General features: G+C 35.8%; 1 protein-coding gene and 1 long non-coding RNA gene across 4 annotated transcripts; one reads left to right on the top strand and one right to left on the bottom strand.

Moving 5' to 3' along the window:
* Positions 1-437: 437 nt before the first annotated feature.
* On the bottom strand, positions 438-5,516 carry LOC147408130 (uncharacterized). 3 transcript variants are annotated; one of them, XR_015176983.1, is made up of 5 exons: positions 5,327-5,516; positions 2,435-3,600; positions 2,002-2,346; positions 1,488-1,841; positions 438-1,399 (listed from the first exon to the last, which is right to left on the bottom strand). It is a non-coding gene; the product is annotated as an uncharacterized LOC147408130 (long non-coding RNA). The 3 variants fall into 3 exon arrangements; XR_015176985.1 differs by having other exon boundaries at positions 2,435-3,267; positions 5,327-5,513; XR_015176984.1 differs by having other exon boundaries at positions 2,435-3,261; positions 5,327-5,512.
* A 2,805-nt stretch (positions 5,517-8,321) lies between these two features.
* LOC147408129 (nucleoside diphosphate kinase B-like) lies at positions 8,322-11,216 on the top strand. Its single transcript, XM_086437015.1, has 4 exons — positions 8,322-8,468; positions 8,555-8,603; positions 8,699-8,930; positions 10,966-11,216. The coding sequence occupies exons 1-4, from the start codon at positions 8,418-8,420 to the stop codon at positions 11,078-11,080; spliced, it is 447 nt and encodes a 148-aa protein (XP_086293141.1). The 5' UTR covers positions 8,322-8,417; the 3' UTR covers positions 11,081-11,216.
* Positions 11,217-11,770: the final 554 nt, after the last annotated feature.

Here is an 11,770-nt window from a genome sequence, read left to right as displayed (position 1 = left end):
CTCCACTGTCATCTCTACGCTTCTTTTCCAAAGACACATACTCTTTAGTTATGGGAGAGCTTTCTAGGTCTTTCGAGAAGTCAAAATTTCCAACAAGGACCACTCTTCACAAGTTTCATTGTCAGATGTAAATATTTACTCGCATATGGATGGGGCATGGCTTCAAGGAAAATTTTCACCAAACATAAAGTTGAAACAAATTTAGTGTGCTTTTTTATGGACACAGAACAATGAATAATCAAATTCAATACTTAATATTGGAATATATGAAAACTCCACCCATTGGGACCGAAAAAAAACAATAAAATTAGGACCAGAATCTGGTAAAAATTGACCTTAAATCAACAATTCGTCAAAAATGATATACTATTCTCCTTTTGCATTCCACCTCAAATGCATAATAGAAACAACAAATGTGTACATCAAACTACGATGAGTCATAACCTTAAGTATATAAATTGGAGACGTGTCGTGGGGACTAGTCCTACCAGAAGGGGTGTGGGATACCCCGCATTATGAATTGGAAGATTCCATTGGGACTGATTGGTAATGTGGTTTATCATCAAAATTCTCCAATAATGACGGACCACAGATGAATCTCCTTTGGTATATCCATTTGGAAATTGGAATATGTCTTGGTCCTGTTTTGGAATTTGAATAAGTCAATCTTTGATGTATATTTAATTTTATTTGAGTCCAACCTTGCAGATTCTCAACTCATGACCTATTGTGATGGATGTATGTCCGAAATGTTACCAGGGAAATGCTTTAGGGAATTGCACTCTTCCTGCCTATAGAATATCATATTCGAGTTTGAGGGTGACACGATGCACGCAGGAGAATCCAATGGTTTATTAGTGTTATTGTATTTGGCCTAAAGACACGAAAACACCACAAATGATGGGCAATTACTAAAGACAATGCTCGATGAATAACTATAACACGAGCGATGAAATGATGAATGTTGCGGGACAACAGTACTTTTGTGAGTTCTTGTTAGGATTCATTAGTTCATGATATTTTGTAAATTGTTGAATCGAATAGCTCAATCATAAATTTTCATATTTATTCATTTAGTACGTGAATTATTCAAGAATTTAGTAAAGAGGGATACAGCATTTCTTAATCATACAGATTAAACTAGAAAAAATAATATATCACATTTGATGAATCCAGCTCTGTGGAATTTTGACATATTATAAGCCTCGTAAACATGCTTTATACATAAATGGGAAGCATACCTTTCAGCAGCATCATCTCACAACCATAAAGATGTCTGGAATATTGGGTTAGCTGTGTGGCCTTTTTTTAGATTGAGATAATAATTCATCATTCATCCAATTAAAGCATTTCATGAGATTGAAGCTATAACCATTTCATAAGACTGATGCTCTATCACCTGTCAAAAATAGAATAATAATATTATTATTATTAAAAGGCTGAAGCTTATTGATACAAAGTAGGGTGTCAATGGGCTGGGAGTGGACCTGAATTTTGATAAATTTTGAATGGTCCGGTCTAACAGGACCAAATCATACAGTTCAAATTCAGGCCTGTGGGGTCCACATTGACATCTCAATTAGAGAGTAACACTGGCCTCTCTAACTTGGACTAGTCAAACTCATATTAAATCAAGGGAAACCTAGCCAACCATCATGCTCAAAGTCTCATTCCAAAGATTTGGGGTTGACTAGACTAATATTTGTTCCTTCATTCCACTGTCCAGAGCCACGTTTTCCATGTCGTTTGGGCGGGTTGTTTCCAGAGAACGCCCTAGCTCATCCTTGCCTAGTTCCCAATGCAATGGGGCTGTGCTGCATCGCGTCACTTATGGGGATTCCCTAGCATGAATGAAATGAAATGTTTGATCAGGAGTCGTGTTAGGGGATGGCAGATTTTATACCGGTTGCCAACCTGACACAACCCTCATCATTTATGGGGGCTTGGGACCTGCAATGTTGCGTAAAATGAACACTAATAATATCTTGTTTTCTCACATACCTATGAATAAATACTAAGGCTTCTTCGACTGTAGAAATGTAACCTCCCACTTTGTCTCTCTCCCATTGGTTGCTATGAGTCACCCTTCCCTCCGGCCCTCCACTCCCTTTGCATCTGGTCTTTTTGTGACCTCCACTATACTCTCCCACTCCAGTACCCCAAGATCAGGGACAAAGACAAAATTGGTTGCATTCCCATCACATAAGCATCTTGCAAGATAAGGTATCTTACAATGCTGACAATATCCCTGTGGGGAATCAGGACTTCTGGCAGAACCAATGATTTGAGACATCCAGTTTCTGAAGTCTTGAGCCTCGGGGAATCATTGTGGAGATATCTGTAAGGCTATAAAAGATGTCATTGAGAAAACGAGAGTTCAGTGGAAGATATTCAGAACTTAAAGGAAGTAAAGAATTTAAAGTTGCAAGTTTACCTCCCACTTTTCTTTGCTCAAGTACTGCATTTCCCCATGTTCCTTTTCAAAGAAGAATGAAAAAAGTTCAGGAAAAACAACACTTCTTGCTTGCCTTTCTTCTAATGGGGGTTATCATCAGCTGTATCGTATTGGTAAGAGTTGATGTCATTACTAATAAAAAGAAGTTGCACAATTTGATGGACAGATTACAGAATATACAACAGCTCTGCAAGTGAAGCTACATTATAATGGTACAGTGAGCATACCTTCACTTGTTAAAATGAAACTAAGCTATCGTATACCCCTAAGGGTCAAACCCTTATTAAAATACACTTCAAATATCTTTCAATGTCCTCTCTTACTAAAGATAGAATAATTATTCAAATATAATGCAAACCAATGTATACCTAAGCAATTAAACCAAGATGGAGATAAGATAACCCCCAAGGGTTGGTGAGATGGCCACAACCAAACCTCTGGAAGCGGAGGTCTTGAGTTTGAAACCCCACTAAGGGGCCACCCTCAGGGATTTATCCAAGAAATTACCTGGAGCGTGTGGAGGGGTGTGGACTGCACGTTCCCCAAGTCTTAGTCGGGTGTGCTCTAAGAAACACGGATACCTTGGTTCCAAAAGAGATGGAGATAAGAGCATGCATGTCACATTACCTCCCCCATAATAAACCTTGACCTCAAGAGCCAAGGCTTGGAAACCACGAATACCCCAGTAACTGCACAATTATCATGTTTTACCATACGTCAGTCTAAGATTGTTGCTGGTGAACCTGTAGACTACTTTTATCGCTCATAGGTGAAACCATTGTTGATGTGCTTGCAAGATAGCCCACCTACATCTTGAGACAAGATCCATGAAAAACTGGATGGATGTGAGACTCATTTGGTAAGTCTAACATGTAAGTAACCAGGCCAATGTGTGCTAAAATTCTACAACCACATATGTGTATATATATAAATTTAATGTTGGACTTCTTTGATTGTGGTAGTGTAGCCACGAGAAAGAAGATGACATTTAGTTGAATTGCAATCACACAAGCACTGTCACCAAGAGATGGTGTTAATCCTTTGCCAGCAAAATGGGCAGGCAGCCAAATTGCAGATGAACCCTTGAAAATCCATTTTCAGCAAATGAACACTTGAATGCAACCATGTTGAAATGCTGGTTGTTACTGATACATGAAAAGCTTGCAATCATTGGTAGTGAAGACAATTTCCTCATTCTTTTTTACTAGTCCATAAATATTTTGATAGAAATGAAGATAACTATCTAGTATCTACATTATGTAAAGTGTATCCACGCAGAGAAGAGTAACAAAAGTATTGGCACGCAAACAAGATCAATGATGGTCCTTCCAAGCTTGGAAAATCACTTTTCTGGACTTGCAGTGTGATTTTTTTTATTTTCTTTTCACAAATTTTAAAAAGAAAAAAAGTTAAAACAGCTAAAACAGCCATTCATAAAGGGAATATGCCTACACTGTGAGGGTACGGGCATGATGTGGTCAAGGACACAATTCACCCCTGACCAATTTCAAGGATCATCTATCAGAGGATGGTATAGATTGGTGTTATGATCCTACAACCTTAACATAAACAAAAAAAGTGCAAGACGAAGAAGAAAAGAGGGAAAGAGGTAAGTTAGAGGTGGTTGGTTCCCTTGAAATTTTTGCCTTCTTAAATGGGCTACAATATTTATAGACCTTCTTCCTTCCTATTAATTAGGATGACAATCCTAATTCAAATACAATTCAAAGCAAGCTAAGCTATCCTATCTCACTAAAAATAAAATCCTTATTCAAATACAATCAAATCTCTCTCACTACCCCATCTCACTAAGGAGAGAACCCTTATTAAAAAAAAGTCAAGACAAAGTTATAGAAATCCCCTTGTCCTCAATGGTCTAGGCTTGGAAACCACTAGTACCTCTGTAACTGCACAACCGTTGTGTTTTACCATATATCGGTCCAAGATGGAGGTTTGTGTGACTAGTATGATGCCTTTATCACCCACATTTGGTAGCATTGTTGATGTGCTTGCACAATCACTCACATTATTGTTAATGCAAGACTTTATATGGGGCAATAAGTCATGGTGCAATAATGCAAAAAAAGGTTTGACGACAGTGCTGTAAAAGTAATTACACCCAATCGCTGACTTGGAACCCACGTTCAGTACATCTTTTATCGACTATGGAACTTCATACAAATTTGTGCCCCATGAAGAGATTTTCGATGAGAAAATGTAAGACGTGATCTCTATCCATTAACTTCAAGTCCACATAGTGGACCAAAGAATCTTCATCATACAATGATCTCCATTCCAAAAGGCGTCATTTGCGAAGATTTTTTTTGGAAGAAGTGTTATATCACCACTCCATCAACGATATCCGACAAACCCATCGATTTGATTAAGTATCCACAAATCAACATAGGTATGCTCCCAACGTACAATTGAAAACCTCTGTCTACTCATCCTCAATTCAATGTCATGTAATAACGACGATTCTTCCCAAAATGTACTTATAATTATAAAGATTAGTTCCCTATCACTTATAAAAGGGCTTTACTTCAGAAATCAATAGGTGGCCATAGAATCCTTATTCAAATACAATTCAAATCAAGTTAAGGCTAAGATATTAACCAAAGATGGAAATAGAAGCATGCAAGTAACAATTGGCCTGTACGGAGTAGATATTTGAAGTGTCACTTCAGAAAATCTCTATTTTCCCCTACTTAGAGATCTTAATTTTGTTTGATTTCTGATGAACAATTACACTATTAAGTTAAATTAAATCACGACAAATTTTGAGTTCTTCACATATTCATATACAAAGAAAGAGATCAACAAAGCAAAATCTGAACTTTTTTTTTTTTTTGATGGTTGAAAGTTGGGTACCTGAACATTGAATCTTTCTTCAACATCTGTGTACCGAACCATGAAAAATGAGAGAGAGAGAGAGAGATTTCAGCTTCGGATTCTCGCTCGTCGCAGGGGCTGGAATCGCGTTTTTTTGGAGCAACTCGAATTCTAGCTCTGGCGGGAAGTTGATGATCCCACTCAAAATAATGTATTATATTTACATAATTACCCCTATCGATTTCAGCAGATTACAATTTTGTCCTTTGCCCTAGTTTAACGCTGAACCCATCTTCTTCTCTCATTCAGGAGTAAGTTACTTAATAATTTATTTTTCGTATTTAAATTTTATTTTTATCAAATTCATCTCTTTTAACAGAAGAGTTATGTGGGAATCTCAGTTTTTGATTGTTATGCTCTAATGTCTGTTAACAAATATGACTCCCGAAAGCTAAGCTAAGAAACATATATTTTAAAATTCATAGTTTATTTTTAACACTTATGGTAGTTTCAATGAGAACAAAACTCACAAATCTCGGTTTCATGGACTAAATTTATCCTTTTTAAGTTATAATTTGATTTTGTGACTCATGATTTGATTTGCAAGAACTTAAGTTGATTGAAAAATGGGAGTTTTTCATTTTTAAATTTGTTGATATGTGTTCAAGATCTATTCAAGACAACGTCTCTCGCTGAAAGTGAGGGGGAATGCGGCTCATTGGTTATAGGTTCTTCACGAAAGAGACCATCAACATATGCCGACCCCCAGCCACAACGTGACCAGGTGCCCAAAGCTGTGAGAATTTTGCATAGGAAACTTGACCCTACTGAAGGCTATTGAGACAAGAAATAATGCAATTAGTGCCGCTTCAATTGAGTCTTACAGCATTAGAAATTGCATGTTGTTTTTGGGTCAAATGGAGGCGGAATTCCCCATGAGTGATCTCTACGTGTGTGGACATCCATAAACCAGGTTTTGGTGTAATTGGCTAGAGGCCGAGATTCGAGACTCTCGTGCTGGAGAGTAGGGGTTGGAGTTATTTCTATTATTGAATTGTATATTTGCCATCAATGTTTTGTGGCGTTCACTTTTGACATTATATGTTTAGGGTGTGGTAATACCATGACTCTTTGGTCCCACCTTTTTAGATTTTATTATCATGCATTATGTTATCGTTTGATATGTTATAAAGTTGCTTTTAAATACAAAACAGACTAAATGGATTCGGATGATGAAATTGATGTAACAGCGCTTGCTATGGCATATGTTTCTGTAATGTATTACAAGCCAGCTCGTATTTAAACAGTCACGAAGTGAGAAGTTGATCAAAGCTACGAGACATTTAGGTACACAGTTCGATCGTGTTGTTGATATTATTGAAATGTGTAGCAACGCAATTAGTACCGCTGGCAGCATCAAAGAATGCATCTCGATTTTGGAACAAATGGCATCGGATATCCCCCAATGCAGCGAGTTCTCCATGTGGACAGTGAGGATGTTTATGGCCAAGCCAATGTTTAGAGAGGCCTTCTGCGCTTTAAAGAGTGATAAGTTAGGATGTAATTGGCTAGAAATCGAGAGTAGGGGAGTTTTTTTTTATAATATCTAGTGGATTGTATATTTGCCATCTATGTTTTGTGGCATTGACAGTGAGTTCTACAAGTACGATGACTTCTGACATTGTTTGTTACATACTTCTGTTTTGTTTGATGATATTTGGATTATTCTGTTATTTCTGATTATGTTTGCAATATCAGATTTTATTATAGAGCTTATATTGTCACTAACAGCACCCCAGGCTAAGATGGGTGCTAATTTTTTATTTTTTTGGGGTGATTTATTGATGAATTAGTTGAAATTAAACAACCAACACATTGTTGGAATCATAATCTTCTTCAAAGGGTTCGGCATTCAGGTCATAGATTTTCATAAACATCAAACAATGGATTTAACTTTTTCGTTTTTTTCTATTTTTCCACCACCATTTTTTCATAAATTTTGAAATTCATAGATTTTGATTTTTCATGCAATCAAACATACCCTAAAAGTGGACAAAGGGAAAAAAATAATAGCTGAAATGATCCTATTAGTACACCTGCAATTCCTCTAAAAGATCGTAACTGCAAAATTTTCTGAAAATTTGCTAAATTTGTGGTTACTAGATTTCAAAAGTAGGGTATACAAAATTTTTATATTTGTAGATGCTAATCGCAAAAGTGGATTAGAAAATAAGGGTAAACTAAACCTTCAACCCTATGGTCTAGCATAATTCTATGTTAAACCCCTAAATTTTTTAACAATTACATTTCCTCCCCTACAGCTACAATGAGTTCATTTACCCTCTCCTGTCTACTTGCTAACAACCAAACACTTAAAAAAGGTTTTTTATTTTTTTATAAAGATCATTTTTATCTTTTTTTTAAAATGTCATTTAAATATATATATATATATATATAACATTTCGATGAAAGTAGAGTTGACAATGATCCAAAATATATCCGATGTTCGAACCGGTCCAATCTGAAAAAACATGAAAAAGCGGATTTAGATCTACCCAATCTGATCAGAACAAATTTTCATAATTTTTTTAAATCTTAATTTCATATAAATACACATAAATAAAACATTTCAATCTTTTTTACTTCCCTCTGTATTTGTAATAGGAAAGTAGACTTTAAAAAAAATTTGAACATAGATAATTTGAAACACAAGGCATGTGTTTGGATTAGACTGGATCAATTTCAGATTAAAAATAAAATGAAACGGATCAGATTTAATTCACATATTCATTAATCCATTCGGATTAAGTACATTTCAAAAAAAATTCAGATCGAATCGGAGTGGCACTGATACAGCATTGAACCGATCCGTAGCCAACCCCAGGTGAAAGGAAAGGTAAGTGCAATTGTCAAATGCACAAGGGGTAAAAGTGAAATTATGGAAGTGTAATATCACAACGTGAAATTACGAAAAATCAGAAGGGGTAAAAGTGTAATTTACCATAAATGCGAAGCCCGTGAACTATATAAGCCGAGCGTTTAGGTTTAGGGTTTGCATCTGTATCCATCTATAAATACATTAGTATCCCCCAGTTCTAGAGCTCGAAGAGTACAGTTTCAGAGAGAAAAGATGGAGCAGACCTTCATAATGATCAAGCCCGATGGCGTTCAGAGAGGCTTGGTTCGTCTTCATGTCTCTTTATTTCCTTTTCTCGATTTAGGGTTTCCTTCATATATATTTTTTCTGACAGATCTACTCTGTTTCAGGTTGGTGAGATTATCAGCAGATTCGAGAAGAAGGGATTCTCCTTGAAAGGTATCTAATTTACTTCATTTTGATCTCAATTTGTTTCATTTTCCTGATCTTTATTGCTAATTGGGGTTTTTTTTTTTTTTTTTTTCAAATTTTAGGGTTGAAGCTCATGAGTGTGGAGCGAGCTTTTGCTGAGAAGCACTACCAGGATCTGTCCTCAAAACCCTTCTTTGGTGGACTTGTGGAGTACATCATCTCTGGTCCTGTGGTCGCTATGGTGTGGGAGGGGAAGAACGTTGTTACCACTGGTCGCAAGATAATTGGTGCTACGAATCCCTCCGACTCTGCCCCGGGCACCATCCGTGGAGATTTCGCTGTTGAGATTGGCAGGTAATTATCTTACAAATCATAGATGAAATTCTTTAAATCATACTGTCTAGATTTATAAATTGCAATTCTATTAACTTGTTTGATATTCGAGAAGTAGAAATTCTACTCGTCCTGAAGATGGATTTGTTTGATTGGAATGATTTGAATCTATGATTCATTGGGAAAAATTTAGTGAGGGTTATAGATATTTGTGGAGCAATCTTGAAAATTCAGAGTGTTTGGATTTCCTTCGATTTTGTTTAGTCTTTTACAAAAACTTTGGTATCTTAACTCGATTTGGGTGAATTTATGAAATATTTAGATTTTGTTTTGAGAACTTCTATTAACACACCAATATTTAATAATAATACACCAACCTATGTGTAAAAACAACCATTTAACTTTGGCCTTGACTTTTACTGGAGTAACCATGGTTTACTACCCACCCAAACTGGGAGATTAGGTTCGTGGTTTGCCTGGCCCTGCCTCTCTCAATTGGTCTCATCCACATCGTCTTTGTCAGTGGTTTCTGGGTGTAAGAGTAAGTGATTGTTTGTATTTTTTTCTTTCTCTTGTTGATCAATTTTGGACTTTGAGAAACAATCCAATGAGTCGGGGCTTCATATCTGAGTCAACAGCAGGTGTCGATCCATGACCACCTGTCTGCCGCTTGGAGCCCAGAGTAAGTTTGTTTTTCCAGCCAGGGGAAGATTGCTTGAAAACCAATTTTGTTTCATGCCACAAGGCCTGGTTACATGCATCATCAATAATAGTAGCTATAATAGATTAAAAAAGATTATATGATCTATATAGATTGATGGATGGCACTAATTCAGACACGGGTGCTGTGTTATCTATATGTAACAAGTTACCTTTTGCATAGTGCCTAAACAGAAGTGCTGCTTAACACGATTGGAGGGAGCCTTTCCTCCTTTGGCTTCCTTCAAATTTACATCAGCTACATTTTTACACTCCATCAAACCAGGGACTGCTTTAAATTTTTTTTTAATTTTATTTTATATGTAAAATAAATTTTGTTATAAAAAAAGGGAGGTTGAGGTGACCGGGCCAGGGAAATATAAATAGCCCCTTAATGAGTGAAGAATAGTTTGCTGTCTTTGGATTCATGCTGTCACAAAGCATTTTGGATGAAGTGAAGAATGGCTGTGGAATTGTTGGATGGTCCTGTTTAAAGCCTTTACTCTTATTCATGGGCCCTATGTGTTGGCCCAACCATGTCATATAAGGATCATGATACCACATCTTAATTCTGTGGGATACCCCATGTTTTTTCTCACTAAAATGTAATTATGGGTAGTTAATCTTATATGCTTTCTTATTGACATCGCCAAATGTTCATCGTTCAATCTGAATCTTTACCAAACAAATTTTTGTTAAAAAATACTGCTTCAAAAGTTACTTCAACTAAACTTTTTTTTTTTTTTTTGCTGAATTTACTCAAAGTTAACTCTCTCTCCTCCTGAGTTATATGGTTAGTGAATTATTTACTTGTTTACGGCATTCAGCTTGGTCTTATTTGTTTGATGCATTCTTTGGTATTGCCGTGGAAGTGATGTACTGCTTCAAAAGTTACTTCAACTAAACTTTTTTTTGCTGAATTTACTCTAAAAGTTTACTCTCTCTCTCTCTCCACCTGAGTTATATGGTTAGTGAATTATTTGCTTGTTTATGGCATTCAGCTTGGTCTTGTTTGTTTGATGCATTCTTTGGTATTGCCTTGGAAGTGATGTAGTGCTTATAAGAGGAAGAATAATATAAAATCACTATCCTCATATTATTTTGAATCTCATTGTGTACCACTTGTTATTGCTCTTTGATCTGGGATAGTGTCATCATCATTATTGGGAACATGAATCCAGTTTTGCATTCAGATCTATTTGGAACAGTTGTTGAGGCACACCTTTTCTAATCCTACTTGCCATGATCTGCACAATCTTTGGATCTCTTCTTACTCTTTTAGCTATCGATATGTGATAAATGCACCTCTGAATGGAGTTCAACATTTCTAACATCTGCTACATTCTAATATTCGTAGGAATGTTATTCATGGGAGCGATTCAGTTGAGAGCGCCACGAAAGAGATTGCATTGTGGTTCCCTGATGGCACAGTGAATTGGCAGAGCAGCCTTCACCCCTGGATCTATGAGTAAAACTTATTCCCAGTTGGGGTGCTGGTAGATTCCTATTTATCCATATTTTGATCTTTTTTCCTAATTAAGATGTCTTAAGTTTTGTTTGTCGATATGTCAGAAATTGGATATGCTTATTTGAGATTTTTTTTTGTTACTTGTATTGGTGAATTATAGACATGTTCAATGTTATTATTATAATGATTACTATTATTATTTAGGGAAGAAAGACTTGCTATGCACGTGCTGCTAGGGTAAAGTCTCATCAAAATTGTGAGCTCTTGTCGTTACATATTTTGTTACTTGTCAAGAGAATTTTAAAGGATACAAATATTTATTTTATTTTATATTATTATAGATATATTATTTTTAATGCGTTAATAGATCTATCTAATGGTACTTTTGTAATTTAAAAGAATTATTTAATGTGAATTTGAGTCAACAATACTCACCCTTCAATGTCTCTTAATATATATGATTATATGATTTTTTTTAAAACATTTTTTTCCTTTCTCTTTCTCCTAAATAGAAGAGTGGACTTTGTTTATATTAGTTAATTTTTGTTAAACTCTTCTTAATTACGAAATAAGGGTGGGTATTACTTGTTTATTTTTTAAATCTCTTTTATTTATCAAAAGCCCTTTCCTTCCTTAACTTCAAGTAAGAATCAATTCCAATTTCTTTTACTTATCATAAAAACTTTTCCTCCCC

The sequence above is a fragment of the Akebia trifoliata genome, chromosome 3 (assembly GCF_017979445.1).
Source record: "Akebia trifoliata isolate Shusen 1 chromosome 3, ASM1797944v1, whole genome shotgun sequence".
Lineage (NCBI taxonomy): Eukaryota > Viridiplantae > Streptophyta > Magnoliopsida > Ranunculales > Lardizabalaceae > Akebia > Akebia trifoliata.
The sequence above is the reverse complement of the archived record's forward strand: the minus strand, read 5'-3'. Positions and strand labels throughout refer to the sequence as shown.

Coding starts and splice junctions, on each gene's coding strand:
- LOC147408129 (XM_086437015.1), top strand. CDS start 8,418: ATGGAGCAGACCTTCATAATGATCAAGCCCGATGGCGTTCAGAGAGGC. Junction 8,469..8,554: donor ATGGCGTTCAGAGAGGCTTG/GTTCGTCTTCAT, acceptor ACTCTGTTTCAG/GTTGGTGAGATTATCAGCAG. Junction 8,931..10,965: donor TTCGCTGTTGAGATTGGCAG/GTAATTATCTTA, acceptor TAATATTCGTAG/GAATGTTATTCATGGGAGCG.